This window comes from Haliotis asinina, chromosome 4, assembly GCF_037392515.1.
Source record: "Haliotis asinina isolate JCU_RB_2024 chromosome 4, JCU_Hal_asi_v2, whole genome shotgun sequence".
NCBI classification, from domain to species: Eukaryota; Metazoa; Mollusca; class Gastropoda; order Lepetellida; family Haliotidae; genus Haliotis; species Haliotis asinina.
Genome location: NC_090283.1, coordinates 57,024,282 through 57,044,018, shown reverse-complemented (window position 1 = coordinate 57,044,018; position 19,737 = coordinate 57,024,282). Strand labels below are relative to the sequence as shown.

At 41.6% G+C, this 19,737-nt stretch overlaps 2 protein-coding genes across 2 annotated transcripts; both read right to left on the bottom strand.

Annotated features, from left to right (window-relative positions):
• Nucleotides 1–6,640: 6,640 nt before the first annotated feature.
• On the bottom strand, nucleotides 6,641–8,098 carry LOC137281035 (dynein heavy chain-like). Its single transcript, XM_067812189.1, has one exon. It carries the CDS (start codon nucleotides 8,096–8,098, stop codon nucleotides 6,641–6,643), a length of 1,458 nt encoding a protein of 485 aa, XP_067668290.1.
• Nucleotides 8,099–9,382: 1,284 nt separating this feature from the next.
• Nucleotides 9,383–10,720, bottom strand: LOC137282617 (extracellular tyrosine-protein kinase PKDCC-like). The gene has a single exon (XM_067814397.1). The coding sequence runs from the start codon at nucleotides 10,628–10,630 to the stop codon at nucleotides 9,419–9,421; it is 1,212 nt and encodes a 403-aa protein (XP_067670498.1). The 5' UTR covers nucleotides 10,631–10,720; the 3' UTR covers nucleotides 9,383–9,418.
• Nucleotides 10,721–19,737: the final 9,017 nt, after the last annotated feature.

Sequence of the window (19,737 nt, the reverse complement as noted above, 5' to 3'; positions counted from 1 at the left end):
GGGGAGAGAGAGAGGGGGGAGGGCGAGGTACATAGGGGTGATTTAAAATTTGAGCTAGCCTAATGACTACTACAACATAGTCGCTTCTAATAACAAGCATGGGCTGGTGATGGCCACTTCGACACCTACTTGTTGATGATGCGTCTTCACGAGTTCGATGTGTATGTATGCAAGAGTGCTTTTAAACATTATATAAATGCATAAATTAAAGCACTTGATCCTGTTTTGTTATGAATCTGTTGCAGTATTACTGTGAGTGCAGCATTCCTTTAGCCATATGTCAGCAATGTCAGGGCGGTGGACACGAGAAACGGGCTCCACATACTGCACACATTAGGAGAACCGGACCAGAGTTGTGATTACTTCATTAGATAGCTAACACACCTTGAATTCATCGCTAATTGTGATTGTGATTATTTTCAGAGATAATGATACGTTCGACAATACTATAGACGATTAACGATAGACAAGAGCATGTATGTTGTCGTTATGTGATTATATTTGACTAAAGTCCTTTCAGTCAAATAAGGTATATTGTGTCGGCACAATGTAATGTAGATCAAAGCAGACTGATAAACTATGACATGCCCCCTGCTTTACCTTACTGAAATGAGGTATATATATACCTATATATACCTATATATACCTACACACACACACAAACATATTTATATATAAGGTAAAGGTAAAACATGGGGCATGTCATAGTTTATCATATAAATATAGTTTATTATATATACATAATTAGTTTATTATATATTATGTATATATCCAAGTGTGTGCCATCATAAACACTGGCGTAAGCAGTCTATGCTGACTGTTTGTACAAATAAACGATTTAAGGCTGCATTCAGTAAAATTCCAGGTATATGGCGGCGGTCTGTAACAAATAGATTTGGTACCAGACTATCCAATGATCAACATCATGAGCATCTAGGTAGACAGTTGGGATACGAGGACATGTGTGAACAGAATTTGAAGCAAGTTTACTGTAACTCCGTACCTTCTCTGTTAACACTAGCTTTGACTGTATTATCACAACAATGTAAATATACTGATGAATGAACGAGTGAGTGAGTTTAGTTTTACGCCGCGTTCCAGTATATCACGGCGATGGAAACCAGAAATGGGCTTCACTCATTGCACCCAAGATGGAAATCCAACGTTTGAACCACTGGGTTACCCCACCGCCCCAAATGCACAGATGAGCCATATGAGAAACAGACACGTGCTTGTGAAATGTAAGACAGGTATAGACACTCCAGTGAGTGAGTTTCATTGTTGCTCGGAACCGTATATCAGTTATGTCAGGGAGTGTCAACTCAATAAGGGAGAAAAACCCGAAGTAACACAGATGTTGATCTGCGACGTTCACGATTTTGATGCAACCCTCGAACACGGCTGCTAACAAGCCTAAGGGCGACCGGGATTCGAACCCACGACCATGGGCTTCATGTTTGCCAAAGGGACGCAACTCTACAAAGCGGATTCCCCCGACTTGTCCAACAGGGTCATCTGCACTCCCAGCCTGCGTTAAAAGAACCAACACATTTGTATACGTACTTGTTCAGTGTTGTCTAACGCTGCGTTCAGCAATATTTCAGCTACATGACGTCGCTCTGGAAACAATCGAACTTGGATTAGAAAATCAGCTGATCAACACCGAGAGGCATCGAACTGGGAACCGATGACATATGTCAACCAAGCCAGCAAATTCCCACGCGATCCCGTTAGCCGCCTCTTGCGACCAGCAGGGGCTGCTGAAGGCCCGAATCTTCCATTTGTTTACGTGATACGTATACAGGTTCACAACAAAAAAGGGGTCAATATAGTCAATGCATTACAAATGCACATTTACTCCGGATTTGAAGGATTTATGGGTTATTAACACAAAGGAAAGATTGGAAGAAATTAATAGATTACTGGTAACGTGGAGAATAGGACATTTAGCTGAAAGGCAAAATTAGTGTTGTTAAGACATTGTCTCTTTTTAACGTTTTACCTAACCCTACAGAAGATTTTAACACCGATCTTGAAATGATATTTTTAAAATTCGTCTGGAATGACAAAATTGACAAAATGAAACGGAGCATTTAAAAAAGAAGATTACAGAATGGGGGTCTATACATGATTGATATCGAAACCTTTATTAACGCCATGAAATTATCTACTCTAACACTATACTTTAAAAATCCCAAATCCTGGAATTTTCCTTTTATGGATATACTACAATATAGAGGAAAGTTTCAGAATATAATATGCAGTTGATAATCCTTTGTGGAAAGATATATTAAAGGCATGGAAATTATATTGTACCAGAACCAATATAGCTGCAGATAAGAAATCTTAACCCAGCTTTCTGTCTGAATAACCATTTCAAAACCCTAACCACATTATTAGATAAAAGTGTAATCTTGACAATCAGAGATCTGTGTGGTGAACATGGGTTTGTATCCTTTGATCATATGAAGCATAAATTTAATATAAGATGAATGAATAAGTGACTTTAGTTTAGCAATATTCCATTAGGAAAGGAAGGAAACCAGAAATAGGCTTCACTCGTTGTACCTATATGAGAAATTAAACGTGTGAACCACTGAGTGAACAACTGTCGAATTTGCCGACAGAGCTATCTTCAACCTGATATGTGTAAAAACAACCAACACATGTGTATAAGTGCTTAATTGATTCTTGTTTAACTCTTCACCGGCAATATTCCAGGCCACAACAAAAAGGGTCATATATATTGAAATGCTTGGATTACGAATGCACATGCAGCGCACATGTATTAAGTGTCATCACAGTCTACGACGTGCACCTACACTCGTCCACTGGACCGCTTATACTAGTATACTAGACTGATGGTTGGACTAAAGCCGCAGAGTTAATATCCAACCAAAATAGCATCGAATGAGCGCCATGTGTCTGTCTCTTCATCAGCTGACAGTCTTGATAATTACCAGATATCTACTTGGAAGTGGCAGGTCGCTTTAATATAGCCATGCAATCATCAGAATGATTACTGCCATTTCCTTGAATTTGGTTAAGAGCTCTATAGGCAGACTTTATCCAATTTACCAACGATCGTGTGCTGAATTTGCTGTCCCAGGGGGTGCATATGGTTTCCTTGGAGACCTAATGCACACAAGAAACAACACAATCAAGAAAAGTTAGGTCTAGAAATTTAACCCGTTTTATTATGAATGAAATGGAAAAGAATACATGATGACACGTTCGCTTTGCTTTTTTTAATACAACGACAAAGATCATCATTTTGAAGGTGCACGCGTCATGAACATTTCTTTAATGCGTAAGTGATTTTATAGTTGAGCCCCAACCCCATGAACTGGAATCAGTATGCTGGTACAAAATATGACATGCGGGAATAATGGTCATTATGTTGCTGTTTCTTTGACGCCGTAAAGTAATATAGCGTAATAACTTAACGAGGAGTGGATCTGGAGTGACTGGTATACCGAGCTCTGTACCACCGTGCCAGACAGCCTTGTCAACGTGAATGGCCAATCCGTCTCTTTAGATATATTTTGCTGGGAGCGAACCCAAAATCATGCTTAAGGTGAATATAACACACACATGAAGGCAGACGCGCACAAATATCATACTGTCCATAAGTACTGTGTACATATTCATGCATCTACCCACATTTAAACACAGACACACACACGGGTATACACATTCATTTCACACATACAAACACTCACATAGAGGCTTGAACCATGTGCAATACACATACCGATTGACACACTAACACACACACGCACGCACACGCACGCCGTTATAACTCACCATACATATATTCTAAACTCTAACACACACTAACCAAGCACACACTCGCACATAAACACGCCGTTATAACTCAACACACATATATTCTAACCATTTACACACATTAACAAGCACACTCACACACACACGTGCACACACACATCCACCATTAAATCTAACCATACACACACTAACCAAGCACACACACACCGCACACAGAGCCTCTGGGTCTGTCTCTCTCCACTTAACGTTTTCCCAATTTTTCTCCCCCACTCTCCCAATCGAAATGACATTTGTCACAGACCACCCCTAGTGGTGTTTGTGGCAGTCAATGCATGGAAGGCGACGACTCAACATCTCAGCTCCGCCATGAACACTGTCTGGAGACATGCATGGCGGTCAGGTTGTAGATCAACGTTGACTTTAATGGTCCTGAAATAAGCGGGATTTTCTTTGGGAAATATCATTTCCAAAGTAAACGGCGATAACTTGATTTCCACAACTTACACTTACTGGCCGACAAGCAAGCAATTTCATTATGTTCAATTTAACTTGATACCTCTTCTTCGTGTACTGGTTAATGATCTTAGCTGACCCTTTGACACCATCCATTCAACGATTGTTGAAAAAGAATATTGCTCATGGACTTGAAACTAAAAACGTCTTGAATCATATTTTAGTCAAGATAGCTGCTGCATATTGATCGTAGGTTTTAAAGCTTATTAATAACGCAGAAAGGTCAATGATATCAAAACACAAGATGTCGCGGGACTTGGACAGTTTCAGGAGTTAGGTTACAACTGACATTTCCGTATTAACCACGTTTACTATTTGCAGCCTGTTTCACAAGGTCCAGCCTTGACATTTTGTAGCTTGCTGTGACGTTAATGAACACCGATTGACTGTAACGGGTAGGTTTCTAGGCTGCATATGTATGGAGCTCACTTTTTGAAGCGTGGTTGGAACAATTTTTCAGTTTCTTACAATTTTCAGAAAAAAAGTCTGTTCCATGCAAATATCGACTTTTGGCTCCAATCCCGTTACACGATGTAAGTGTTTTACATCACTCTGTATTTCATTTAAACCCTCCCCGTTGGATTGATGTCTGAAGGAGTGACTGAGTGTTATTTAACGCCGCACTTGGGCAGTATTCCAGCTGCATGGCGGCGATCTGTAAATAATCTAGTTTGGGTAAGACAAACCATTGATTAACGGCTTGAGCATCGATCTGCGCAAATGGTATACGATGATATGCGTCAACCAAGTCAGCGAGAATGACCAACCGATCACGTTAGTCGCCTCTTCCAACAAACATGAGTTGCTGAAGACAAATTCTTACCCGGACGTAACAGAGGGATCATGTCAGGTACTGTTTACCACTTCGGGAAACAGAAAAGCTATTATATAGTGCTTACAAATCAACGACCATAATCAGGGAGAATTTAGACTTCAAATCAAGATCATCCGACCCTGTAACATGTAAGGGTAGACAAAACAACAGATTGCCTCGATATGAGCCATTAGCCCTTCCGTAGCATGCAAGAGTAAGTCAGTACTTTACTTACTCAGTATGGTCCAACTGCCCAGCAGCATGCAAGAGACGTATATTGTGAACAGTCCCTGTGTGACCATGAAGGTTTCTTGGCTCAGCTTGAATGTCAAGTGGTCAGACGTACCAATCAATCACCTATCTATACGTATGTATGTATCCCTCTTGTCCTGTGTCGTGTTTAGTAACTCATTTGATTGTCTGGTACTTGGTGTTAGTTCCAGGAAGAGACGCCCGAGTCCAGACACACCTAAAGGAAAACAATGACAATCTATTTATGCAATGCTATCTATTTCCTAGCCTGTGTATGGTTTCACGACGTGGTTTTACTTGGAAGAAAACCCGGGCCGACGAACAAATGCAATAAACTTGATCCAGTTTGCCGTCCCTTGAAATCTGTTGGAGCATACTGGAGTATTCATCAGTCATAATACCTCTTTCAAGACTGCTGAAGCCATCGGTATTTTGGTATGTGTTTCTCGTCTGAAACCTGAGACATCAAAGAGAATGAGTTGGGTTTTATCCCGCTTTTTGCAACATTCCAGCTCTATCAGGGCAGGGGAACAAGAAATGGGTTTAACTCATTCTACCCATATGCATGGGAAATCGAACATGGGTATTCGGGGTGACAAGCGAACGCTTTAGCCACTAGGCTACCCGAGCGCACCTGAACGATGATGAGCTTGCTTTCTAACTAATTTTGTAAAATACTTTGCTTCAGTTTTAAAACCGCTTTATGACGAAGATGCGGAGAAAATGAAATGGGCTTTCAAATAGATGTGCAATGTGTACAGTGTGGTTTTATCACATGGAGACATAATGTTCAATAACGGTGGGACAGATTTAGAAACCAAAATCTTTTACTATCTCGCGTCGAAATGAAAATCCAGGGCGAAAATCGAGGGCAGGCTGGTTATAGAAAACTGAGACAAAATACGGATACCTTAACGTTATTATAACTTCGCCATAGGCATCTGTGGCCCTGTGATATGATTAGACGGGCCATTTACATGACAATAAGTTCCATATGCACACCACATGTGATAAGCAGATCGCGCAGTTGTATTTACTGCACTTGTTGTGAAAGCGGTAATACATTTCAGCAGATAGGATTTGGGTTTTAATCATGGGGTGTGGTTGGTGTTGATGTTTGGTTGTTGGTGTTATGGTTATGGGATGTGGATGAAGCGTGCATGCAGGTGTAGATATGTGGATGAGGGTGTGGATGTGGATGTGGATGTGGATGTAGGTATACATGTGGAAGAGGGTGTGGTTGGTGTTGATGCTTGGTTGTTGGTGTTATGGTTATGGGATGTGGGTATGTGGATGAAGCGTGCATGCAGGTGTAGATATGTGGATGAGGGTGTGGATGGGGATTAGGGCGTGGATAAGGGCGTGGATACAGATGTGCGTATGCATGTGGATGGGGGCGTGGACGTAGACGTTCGTGGGCATGTGCGTATACATATGGATGAGGGCGTGGATGAGGGCGTCGATGTCGATGTAGGTATACATGTGGATGAGGACGTGGATGAGAATGTGGGTGTGGATGAGGACGTGGATGGAGGTGTTGGTGTAGACGCCGGTGTGGATGTAGGTATATATGTGGATAAGGGCGTGAATTGGGATGTGGGTGTGCATGAGGGCGTGGATTGGGATGTGGGTGTGGATGAGGGTGTGGATGTGGATGTGGGTGTGGATGAGGGTGTGGATGTGGTAGTGGATGAGGATGTGGATGTAGGTATACATGTGGAAGAGGGCGTGGATGTGGATGTGGATGTAAGTATTCATGTGGATGAGGGTGTGGATGTGGATGTAGGTATACATGTGGATAGGGGCGTGGATTGGGATGTGGGTGTGGATGAGGGTGTGGATGTGGATGTGGGTGTGGATGAGGGTGTGGATGTGGTAGTGGATGAGGATGTGGATGTAGGTATACATGTGGAAGAGGGCGTGGATGTGGATGTGGATGTAAGTATTCATGTGGATGAGGGTGTGGATGTGGATGTAGGTATACATGTGGATAGGGGCGTGGATTGGGATGTGGGTGTGGATGAGGGTGTGGATGTGGATGTAGGTATACATGTGGATGAGGGTGTGGATGTGGATGTAGGTATACATGTGGATGAGGGTGTGGATGTAGGTATACATGTGGATGAGGGTGTGAATGTGGATGTAGGTATACATGTGGATGTGGATGTGGATGTAGGTATACATGTGGATGTGGATGTGGATGTGGATGTAGGTATACATGTGGATGTGGATGTGGATGTAGGTATACATGTGGATGAGGGTGTGGATGTGGATGTAGGTATACATGTGGAAGAGGGTGTGGATGTAGGTATACATGTGGATGAGGGTGTGGATGTGGATGTAGGTATACATGTGGATGTGGATGTAGGTATACATGTGGATGTGGATGTGGATGTAGGTATACATGTGGATGAGGGTGTGGATGTGGATGTAGGTATACATGTGGATGAGGGTGTGGATGTGGATGTAGGTATACATGTGGATGAGGGTGTGGATGTGGATGTAGGTATACATGTGGATGAGGGTGTGGATGTGGATGTAGGTATACATGTGGATGAGGGTGTGGATGTGGATGTAGGTATACATGTGGAAGAGGGTGTGGATGTGGATGTGGATGTGGATGTAGCTATACATGTGGAAGAGGGTGTGGATGTGGATGTAGGTATACATGTGGAAGAGGGTGTGGATTGGGGTGTGGGTGTTGACGCTGAAGTGGATATAGGTATACATGTGGATAAGGGCGTGGATTGGGATGTGGGTGTGGATGAGGTGTGGATGTGGATGTAGGTATACATGTGGAAGAGGGTGTGGATGTTGGTGTGGCAGAGGGTGTGGATGTGGATGTAGGTATACATGTGGAAGAGGGCTTGGATTGGGATGTGGGTGTAGACGCTGAAGTGGATGTAGGGATACATGTGGATAAGGGCGTGGATTGGGATCTGGGTGTGGATGAGGGTGTGGATGTGGATGTAGGTATACATGTGGATTAGGGTGTGGATGTGGATGTAGGTATACATGTGGATGATGACGTGGATGTGGATGTAAGTATACATGTGGATGAGAGTGTGAATGTGGATGTAGGTATACATGTGGATGAAAGTGTGGATGTAAGTATACATGTGGATAAGGGCGTGGATTTGGATGTACGTATACATGTGGATCAGGGCGTGGATGTGGATGTAGGTGTGATGAGGTCTTGCATTGGGATGTGGTTGTCGATGACTGCTTGGATGTGGTTGTAGGTGTGGATGTGCGTATACATGTAGATGTCGGTGTGGATGACGGCGTGGATGGGGATGTAGAGTGGGCGTGGGTGTGGGTGTGGGCATGGGCGTTGGCGTGACTATGGACGTGGGTGGTGGATGACTGGATTGTTGAAGGACTCGGGTGAGGGCTGGGATGGGGATGGTGTATTCAATGTTACTATATCTGCAAAGCCCACTCGCATTCTATTTTAGAGCATCATTTTCATAATGTTTTAAAAGATGGATAAAGTTCATGTTCATATAAAGCCACGGCATAGTCAGTGTACTGCCGGTGGTGCAAAGGCTGAATAAATTGCTAAACTCATACACAGGCTTATTTTACTGTTTCAAATATAATACATACAGCATAACCCATGTGATGTAAAATTTCTTTGATATTCGTTTCGGTAATATCTATATTCAGATGAACCATATTGCAGGTATGTAACAGCCATTGAAAAATGACATTACAATGGGATCGGTTTAAATGAGAGACATGGTTTACAAGGAACATTAATAGTACAAGTCATACATTCGTACGTGCCAAAATACATAAATACGCACGCACGCACACACATACATTCAGTCTAGCACTCCTTGACGTTGTTGTTCAGGCAGTTCTGATGTTTGTACCGTTAATTTGACATGCGATACACTGACTCTACTATACTACTCTCTAACGCTCACTATGTAAATCAGGCTTGAACGTTGTTAAACGTGAAACCATGAACATTGCTCCCCTCTACATCATATTGTAAAGGGACTACACGCTATACAAATAACAAAGAAAGAAGAGTGGCTAATTTCACAAAGAACTCTTGACATCATGCAATTTTCTCAAAGCATCGAGGAGTTCACTCGCTGTAATTTCTAAAGAATCTAATTTGGCATTCAGTTGCCCAATTGGAGGAATAAGATTTTCAGGGAACGAAACTGGAAAAAGAAGTCTTTTTAAAATCAATTTGTTCATGTTCTTTAAGTTCGTCTTTGCATTGAAGCCTAAACACTGCGCTTCTCGACATTTAAGACTGTAATCACATTCAGAACGATCTGTCACGTGATCAGAATAACCACATGGTGGTTCAAGGTTATTCACATCGTCAAGGTCAATCATTTTAATGCTGGAGTTCACCAAAAGAAAATGCCCTTCCTTGAAATCAGGAACTACTAATGATCCGATAGGAGAGAATTCAAGATATTGAAGTAGCTTGGCCATGTCAGTTGCGTGTTTTAATCTTTCTTGCCAAGTCAGAAGTTGCAGACTGTCTACCACAAATCTATGTCCAAATTCATAAATTCCAACAACGCCATGTTCTGATATATCCGTGGAATCGCTCTCCTCGCTCCGAACGCAATAACCGAGTAATTTCACAATATTGTTGTGTTCAATCTGTTCCGACAACAAAATCTCCTTCATTAATTTCATAGTTGGGTGTACATAACACGATGCTTTACGGTGTGACGTGTCCTGGTGTTGACGTTTGAGTTCGTCGAGGCAGTTTCTGACGTCGTGGAGATGGCGTGTCACCATTTTCACCGCGACGTGAAGACCTTTGTACACGCCAAGGAACGTTTGTTTTGAAACACCGTGTCCAATTTTCTTTTTAATTTTCACCTCGTGTATATTGGAGCAGTTGAAAATATACCGTGGACGAATTATCTGATACTTCTTCCAGTCCATCGCGTCACGGTCACTGGAAGACATGATTCGCTGCATATGATGTCTATGGGATTTGTCCGCCTGGTAATCCAGAGCCAGGACGTCGGACGGAACTTCAAAATCTAACGCATTCCCATCCTGGACATTTTTCAAATCTTCAAATACATCATGGGAGGTCAACTTCCGCTTCCGGTCCCCAAAACCCGAGTAATCGTCCGTGAAGCTGTCGAGCGGACAGGTTTTCTCAACGGTTCGATACATCATGAATGTGCAAAACAATATCGGGAACAGGAAAATACACGTAAGGATCCGACTCTTCCCTCGCAGCGAGGCTAGTTTAGCCGCCCAAGTAATCATGCTTAAAGGAGGCTTGATGAATAATAGAAGTCTCTTTGATAATGTGGCGATGGAAACAGGCTACAGATCAACCGAAGCGATAGCAATGGCCTGACTGGCGGACTTTGCGCTTGACGTGATGGAGCAGCACAACAACAGCGGAAGAAACAGGAGGCTTTAAAGTTTGAGCAGTGTGTCCCAAATGTTAAATCAAGCTGAAAGTGGTTGCCGTGGGTAATTGGTTGCCTTTAGATATGAAGCCTGCCGTTGTATGATGTCAAAGGGCAGCAGGTACCTTGAACACCAATTTACATCGGATGAAGAAACACTTCGTGAGGCAGAGAAGACGAGACATATGACACAATCCTGATGGACGTTGATTGTAGGACAGGATTTGAACTATCAAATACATATATATCTCCAGTTTCCACACCGTGCTGAAGATGTGAACCGGCGATTACGTTTGTCCTGTGTGAATTCACCAATTCCAACAACACAAGACAAAACAGCAGTTATACACTCCAATAATATTCATCTTTGTATTCCTGGACCGAATGATGACGCCTTATGAGAAGAAGAAAACCTTTCGTGAAAGCCAACTCACAAATCAATATTTCTTAAGAAAGTGAAAAATTAGGATGTATCTGACTTGACGCAGTTGCAAACAAATTGGATGACAAGTCACTTTGTGTTACAAGCCATTCAGTTACTTTATCCACTGTTGTACGACACTCTTTCACGTGGATGTTATACGGCGAAACAGCCAGAGACAGTATTACCCAGTATCGTGGCAACGGAGTTTCAGCACTGACGATTTATGGACAAATGTCAAAAGAAACTGGTTAGCCTTTAAACACTAGCAACACATCGTTTTTATTTCCAATGTATTATTTACCCTTTATGTGAAGTATAGATTACAGTAATCACTAAAATGTGTCTTTAAAATTGGTTAGTTATATATTATCTTCCTAGGAAATGGAAGCATCTGCGATTGTTTAACAGATGACACAGATACCGTGTATTTGTGCAATATTCATTTACCAAATGGCAGTATTTCATTAAATATGCAAGAGCTCCGTGGGAGTTAACAAACGAGGTTCTGTCAACAAAATACTGAGAAGACATGTATTTTTGTTAAAGTTCATTTGGAAAATGGAAGTTCAACTGTCATACACAGTGTTTTCTGCACATGATTTCATTGTCCGATAAAAATTAAGGAACAATCACAAACTTCAAACGATTTGGAAATTAAAAATATTCGACCGTGCATTATTGCTTCACAAAGCGTTAGGAAAGTGACGTAAACAATAAAGCCAAATAATTGTAATGTGATTCAAATCGATTTTAGCTGTTCATGGGATTTTTTTTCTGACCATTACCCACGATTTTCTAACCTAGTCACGTGATGTTATGGGCACACTGTCACTTGGTGGCAAAATGACATCTGTCATGAGTGGTCGTTTTCCTAGATCGACGCTCGTTTATCCCTTGTTCGGTTGGGCCTGCACGGACTGTCGGCATTAGGGTTTGGTCCGGATAAATCAAATCCGAAAATAATTTGTCATTGATCTGTTCAGAGTTGTATAAGCCGGGCAATCTGTCTGTTCCTGGCAAGGTATCCGATATGCTGACGGGTTCACTGGTACTCCTGTGAAGATAAAACATTAAACTTTATACCAATGAAATGCGCATACACATAAAAAGGATTCTGAGGAACTTGAATCGAAGGTAAGAAAGTATTACAATTTGCCGAACGTTCGGTTTGTAAAAATTCTCTGTGTAACGTTGAAAGGTCGTGTGTCGATAATAAAGCAATACCGGGGTTTTCCGAAAGCAAGTCCTCTCGTTTAGATGCCCAAATAGAAGCCCACGATCCTATGTGGATTGGATGGATTCGTTTGAACTCCTTATTCACTCGTTTAATAAAATGGTATTACTCGGAAGGTCGATTAGTATGATCTAGTTTCACTACAAACCAATAACGTTATGGCAACAATACCGGGACATGTAAACAATATAGACCGACGTCATAGATTGACGTCATAGTTTGACGTCACAGTGACTCAAGTCAGTATGACCTGGGGCCCGTTTCACGAAACTCTCGCAAGCCTAAGATCTGGTAACTTTTCTCATAGCATTTACATCTCCCATGTTACAGTGTGCCAGGTACAAATGCTACGAGAAAAGTTACGAAATCTTGGGCTTGCGAGAGTTTTGTGAAACGGGCCCTAGGGTTGGAGTGAATATGGTTTTCTGTCGACGGTCACTTGACCGCCTCTAGACCAATCAGAAAATATGCTTACATAATAAACTTTTATGTACTTTTCAGTATACTTTTATATACTTTGGGCATGAAATGTCAGGTGAAAATATTGTAAAACAGCACTGATATGACGGCATGAAAAACCGTTTCCAGCTTTGTGTACGGGATGTAGATCAGATATCAAAATGTAAACCCAAAAGAAATTTAATTTAACTGTTGTTAGGAGATTGTTTTGTGTAAGATTCAAGTATATCCTTTATTAACTTTCTTGCTGAGTAACGTAAAGGAATATGTAAAGTTTGCAGTTTCGTGCATCATGTTTGTTTTTTTTGTGTGTTTTTTTAAACGTGTGTATCGTCATCTGTACGTATTGCATATCATGCATCGTGTTTTGTATCGCGTATCGTTTCCTTCATCGTGTTTTGCATCGCGTATCGTTTCCTTCATCGTGTTTTGTATCGCGTATCGTTTCCTTCATCGTGTTTTGCATCGCGTATCGTTTCCTTCATCGTGTTTTGCATCGCGTATCGTTTCCTTCATCGTGTTTTGCATCGCGTATCGTTTCCTTCATCGTGTTTTGCATCGCGTATCGTTTCCTTCATCGTGTTTTGCATCGCGTATCGTTTCCTTCATCGTGTTTTGCATCGCGTATCGTTTCCTTCATCGTGTTTTGCATCGCGTATCGTTTCCTTCATCGTGTTTTGCATCGCGTATCGTTTCCTTCATCGTGTTTTGTATCGCGTATCGTTTCCTTCATCGTGTTTTGTATCGCGTATCGTTTCCTTCATCGTGTTTTGTATCGCGTATCGTTTCCTTCATCGTGTTTTGTATCGCATTGTATTGGGTTTCGTAACGTGTACTGTGCCGAGCATCAGTATCGAGTAGAGGAAGACAGAATCGAAGTATTAGGCACCATGTCTTCAATGCAAGCCGGCGAATGTCAGATTCTGAAGTACACAGTATCAACTGAAAACTGTTTGTCACCTATGAAAAGAATGTACGGGTGTTTAAACTATAACTTTAATCTGGACCCTTCACGTCTACGCTGGCTTAAAAGAACTGGATAACACCTGTTTGAGTGGCATTTGTCCTAACAATTTGTCCTATTTAGCTGAATAACACGGCAAGTAGATAGTTTATCTCATGGACGAGATTTAATCCGTCGTTAATGCTATCAACCACTGGTTGGAGTAACATAGGATTAGTCACAGGTCGTCACAGTAGAGTGACAGAAATGAGAAGTCCATCCCTGCCTTTTACACTTTTCCTATATTGTCTTTCTTCACCCCGTGTCAAGCTCTGATTACATTGACACTTACATCTATGTCTATCGACGCTTTGCGAATTATTTCTCCCTCTGCTGAATCTAACTCGAAATCTGTTGATTCTACAACATTCCATTCCTTGTCTACTGCTTTTGCTGTCCTGTTTAACACATCTACTTCTGCAACCTCTTCACTTGTAGTAAAGGTTGCGTGTCTAAACAACTATGCCACCAAGTCCACTTCTAATGTTCTATCTGCTACTTCTACCTCAACACCTCCGGCTACAACAACTCCAATCCCACCTACCCCGACATCCACCTACAGCAGCTCCTACGCCGACTTCAGCCTCTAACGTGACAATCCCTCCACAAAAACTGCCCAATCATTCCAAAAACAGGCCAGCTACTTCTTGCCCACAATCAGACCCGTAAAGTGCTCCCCTGTCGACGAACAGTCACTTATTCAATGGTGTTCTCTTCCCCGAATCAATGATCCCCTGTTAAAAAGTAATGTATTTATTTCAGCATGTCACACTTATGCCTTTAATTCCCCAGCAGCAGCAGCCAATCAGCCTCAACGGATGCGAGACATCTCACACCTCAGTCTTTAAATCGCAATTACTCATACCTTCAATATTACTACACTGAGCATCAGGAAATCCATCAGTTTACTGGATCAAAGTATTATTGCAAATAACTTTCTCCTTAAGTTCCACATACGATGAAGCAATAAGTACGTGTCGATGGCTCGGTAAGGCATGTTCCTTCTCAGCGTTACAAGCCTGCCTCTTGCATATTAGATTTAGTTGTATTTCAGGACCCAGTGGCCACTTGGTAATCTGTCTTTGCCAGCGAGGGCTCCTAAATCAAATTTGTTTGAAAAACAAGGTAGTAATTTCAGCTGCAGTTTCTCAATCTACGAGAGGCGCTATTCAAATGAACCGAATGCTTATGCATGTAGTACACGATAATAATTGCATTGTTTCCTTTGAACTGAAAGACATCTGTCTCCGTGATGAGTAATTTCAAAAACCAGCATCTTTTGTTCTTTAGGTGCTTATCACTCTTATCTTCTTGTAAAACTTTTATTCAGCTGCCTTATATTGTGGCTAATTAGGGTCGAGCATTGGATATCGATTTATTCAGCATGTTGAGAGAGCTCATCAAAGCTCTGGTGTAGAGTAGCTATAACCTTGGGTATGTTTCAAGCCTACGCCTCCGGTTCATCTGTACGTCATATTACATTAACATGCTTCCTGTGGAATTGAAATGATTGTAAGACCTTGTGAATCGCCAAAACAGAAAGTAGACTTGAGAGATGGTGATTCATCATGTTTTTTTCTCTAAAGTGCCGCTTTCTTGGTCAAGTGGATCGAGCATTAGCCCAGTGCAGGAAGGTCATGACACACAAGATGATACTTGTGTGTGAGTGTGATTTTTTTGTTAATTGTGTCTGAGTGGACTAGCCCGTTAAGACCGACGGTGTTACAATCAGCTTATCATATATGTCCACACATTTCACATGAACGTTCGACATCTTACAGGGAGCGTCAAACACCATTTCACTTCAGTCATTTCATTTTGGTGTTGGTTGACGACAGGCATGTAAATGAATGAATGAATGAATGCACCGTCCGATTGTCAAATTGCCAAAATTAAAATTGTCACATGTATGTATGTATGTATGTATGTATGTATGTATGTATGTATGTATGTATGTATGTATGTATGTATGTATGTATGTATGTATGTATGTATGTATGTATGTATGTGTGAGTGTGTGTGGATGGATGCATGGATGCATGCGTGCATGCATGAGCCACGTCTAGAACTAATCACATCCACCGTTTTGACAGTTCTGTACATGTCTATATGCACACTCTTCAAAAAAAGGAAACGCAAAATTCAAAAATCTATGAACATTTAGTGCGCGCGCGCGCGTGTGTGTGTATGTTTGCATGCATGCATGCATGTATGTATGTGCGAGTATGTGTGTACGTGCGTGTGTGTGTGTGTGTTTGTATGTTCGGGTACACTTTGGAAGGAGGGATGGCTGGATGTAAGACAAATCGATTAGTTTATATTTATGGTCATAAGTTATTCTCACTATGCACATTGCGAGTGTATATTATGTGATGCGTTGAAATATATATTGTGGTATGTAATGTACCTGATGTAATATGCACTGCGGTATGTACATTATGTCTAGCGAAGTATGGTATTTAGTTTATATTGTACTATAGACGTATCACTGACAGCGTACTGTGAATATTGTGCTCTGAACGTTATGTTATGCATATTGTGTTTTGCATTGTGTTCTGTCTTATATCTTATATTGTGTTATGTACTAAACTACCCGGCAAAACAAAGTATACAGGGTTTCCAAGAGGTGATTATCATTGATTCAGAGTACCTAGACACACAAGCATAATACAGTGGTATTAACATCTTTACTCAGCTAAAAATCACACTCTAACTACAGAAACACGCGGCGTCAGACATGTGCAACTTCACTGGAGTCCTGAAAAAATGTTTTCAAACACAAAGAGGATAGGCAGGTACTGAGTTACATACTAAATGTTCACTCTCATCACTGTAGTGTCCTGTATGCCCACCCCTTGCATCATTAAAGGCACGCAGCCTTCTTCCAGTCGAAGACGTCGGACGTCGGACATGGTTAAGTGGTATGTGACGCCATCCGCCCTGGAGGATTTGTGCAAGTTGCTGTCTATTCTGTAGCGGGTCAGGGCGTTTTGTCTAGTGCGCCCCGCATGTGCTCGATCGGGAGAACGTGCTTCCCACTGTAGAACGTCCATCTTGTTCCTCTCGTCGCTGCTAGCGACGAAACACTCGGGGCAAACTCATAATGTGACGTCTGTGTTCAGAGGTGAGCACCTGTCCTTTGAAGGGTTTGTAGCCCCTGATATCTGCTGCCCATATACGCCAAGCCACCGTGCATAGACTGACATGGCGATCTACGGTATCCGTCGCTGGTGACTTTATCGTCAAGAAGCGGTTTCTCCCACTTCTGGGTCTGTTTGCGAAGTCTGTCTGTAACGTTGCAGCAGTCTAGAGACGGCTACTCGGATTCAGCCGAAGGTTCTGGCAACGTTGGCGTGTGTCGATCCCATCTGGAGCACACCTATGGCCCTCTCACCTTAAACAGCTGATAGTCGTGGCGTATTTGTGGTGATGCTTTTTAAACAAGTTTAACCTGTCCACACACTAATTTGTATACCCTTAGTGCATGTGAAACACTCACAGAGGCCAAAAGTCATGGCTTATACTATACAACTGACCACTGTGACGCTCTATTCATGACGTGCACGTGATGTCAATGCAGGTATCCAAAAATAAATCGCTGCGTCGGGAGACGTGTACAATTTATCTACAAAACATTCTTTAAAATTTGAGAAATGGTAATTTTTGGTATACTTTCTTTTGCCGGTCAGTTTAAACACCATGTACGTTGTTATTTTCATAGTGCTGTGGTCATTCTGTTCTGTATTAAATGTTATGCACATTGTTATTTTTATTTATGTTGTGGACATTGAGTTATGGACTATGTCTTATGTACATTGTGTTTAAAATTGTTTTACGTGCATTGTGTTCTTTGCTACATGTTATGCACATTGTGATTTACATTTGCAGAATCCATTGTGCTATGGACTTTATGTTACGTACGTGGTTGTGTCCACTGTTTCCCATTGCACTGTTTCAATGTTTCTCGAAATATAAACGTGTCGAATGTGATCGATTCGAACGAGCAGAAAATAGATCACGAGGTAAAATAAGGTTACTTTCTGGAGGTGATATGGCAATTAACGCCCTTGACTAGCAGGTCGAACCTTAAGATCGCCATCACCTTTAAGTTAGATTAACAACTTGTCTCTGAAATGAACACATTGTACTGACAAATGTTCATAGTGAAAGAAACCAAAATGAAATGAAATGGAGCCCTAAGGCTTTCCTCATTTTCAGACTGAAGCTGTGGAAAGCTACACTTGCCACATTTTCTAGCCTTTTTTGGGTTATGTTTGCTTCTGGATCTGTACGAGAAACTACCTTTAAGTGTGTCTCTAATGCTACATATAACGGCCTCACATGCCACAGACAATCTGGGATTTGATGGACGTTTCGAGAAACTACCTTTAAGTGTGTCTCTAATGCTACATATAACGGCCTCACATGTCACAGACAATCTGGGATTTGATGGACGTTTCGAGAAACTACCTTTAAGTGTGTCTCTAATACCACATATAACGGCCTCACATGTCACAGACAATCTAGGATTTGATGGACGTTTCGAGAAACTACCTTTAAGTGTGTCTCTAATACTACATATAACGGCCTCACATGTCACAGACAATCTGGGATTTGATGGAGGTTTCGGCTTGTCCTTGTATTGAATAGAAATCTCCAATGTTGGTCGGTAGGAAATAGTTGTGCTGACATTTCTATTGTAGCCGTGGCGACCTGCTTGTGATATCTTTTGTCTGCATTAACATGTCCACGCAGCCATGTGACGTCAATGTCTAGATATACCATTAATTCAGTGAGCAAACGTGCAAACATGTCCTTTGTGCTGTATGTTTACCGACAATAAACACTTGAATATATAACATAATATAAACATGTACATGTATTGCTAACACGTTAAGTATCTGCATTCTACAGAATGGGAAGAGATCAGGTTCGATGATTTGGTAGATGCTTGTCATCGCATCTCACGTGTGCATCGACGCTCACGGTGTCAATTACTGCATTATCTAGTCCAGACATAAATATTTACAAGACCATATTGGTTTGCGGCGCCCAACAAAATAAATACAAGATAATATGTGTAGTGTGACTTTGAGTAAATACATTTTGCCCAGACCACTAGGGCACATGGGCGTTTCGTTAGCCCACGAAGGACCGTTACAGTTAGGTGCCCCGGGGCACTGATACTGACACTATATGCTGATTTGGCACGTGGTGCCCCTTGTCTGTATTTACATGAGCAGTATATACATATGTTTATAATGAAAGAATCTGACCTTTCGATTTGGATAGGAAGTATGAAAACTTTCCAAACACAGACATGTTATGAACGCACCACCAATTCTCTTTTGCACCACCCCTAAACACAACGCCTGGGATGCACGTGCACAACGCAGTAGCCCCATTCACATGCATGGGCAGTCATTCTTGATTTTGACGGTTTTGAAGGTCAATAAATCACTGTAGAACATTAATCTAGGCAATCAGCTGGCATCACAGTGTTTTGTTTTTTAAATGAAAATTGTAAACAAATTTCGTTTAACACACGTAATGATCGTATTGTTTTACACATTTTCCAAACATTTGTCCACCACAATCGCAATTTGAGTGTCCAGAATTCAACGTTATCCATTGTAACCATGTAAACCCCAGAACCTCGGGCATACGTCACGAACACTTTAACCATTATTAGGATAATACTGGTGGTGTGACTGCTAGATCTAATAGGAATGGACCTGATTCCTGAAGGAGGAAAACTCGAAGAAACTCGACCAATATTATCATTTTGGAGCGTGAAACTGCTGGAGGGATTGATTGTTTGTGTCATACACACTCATC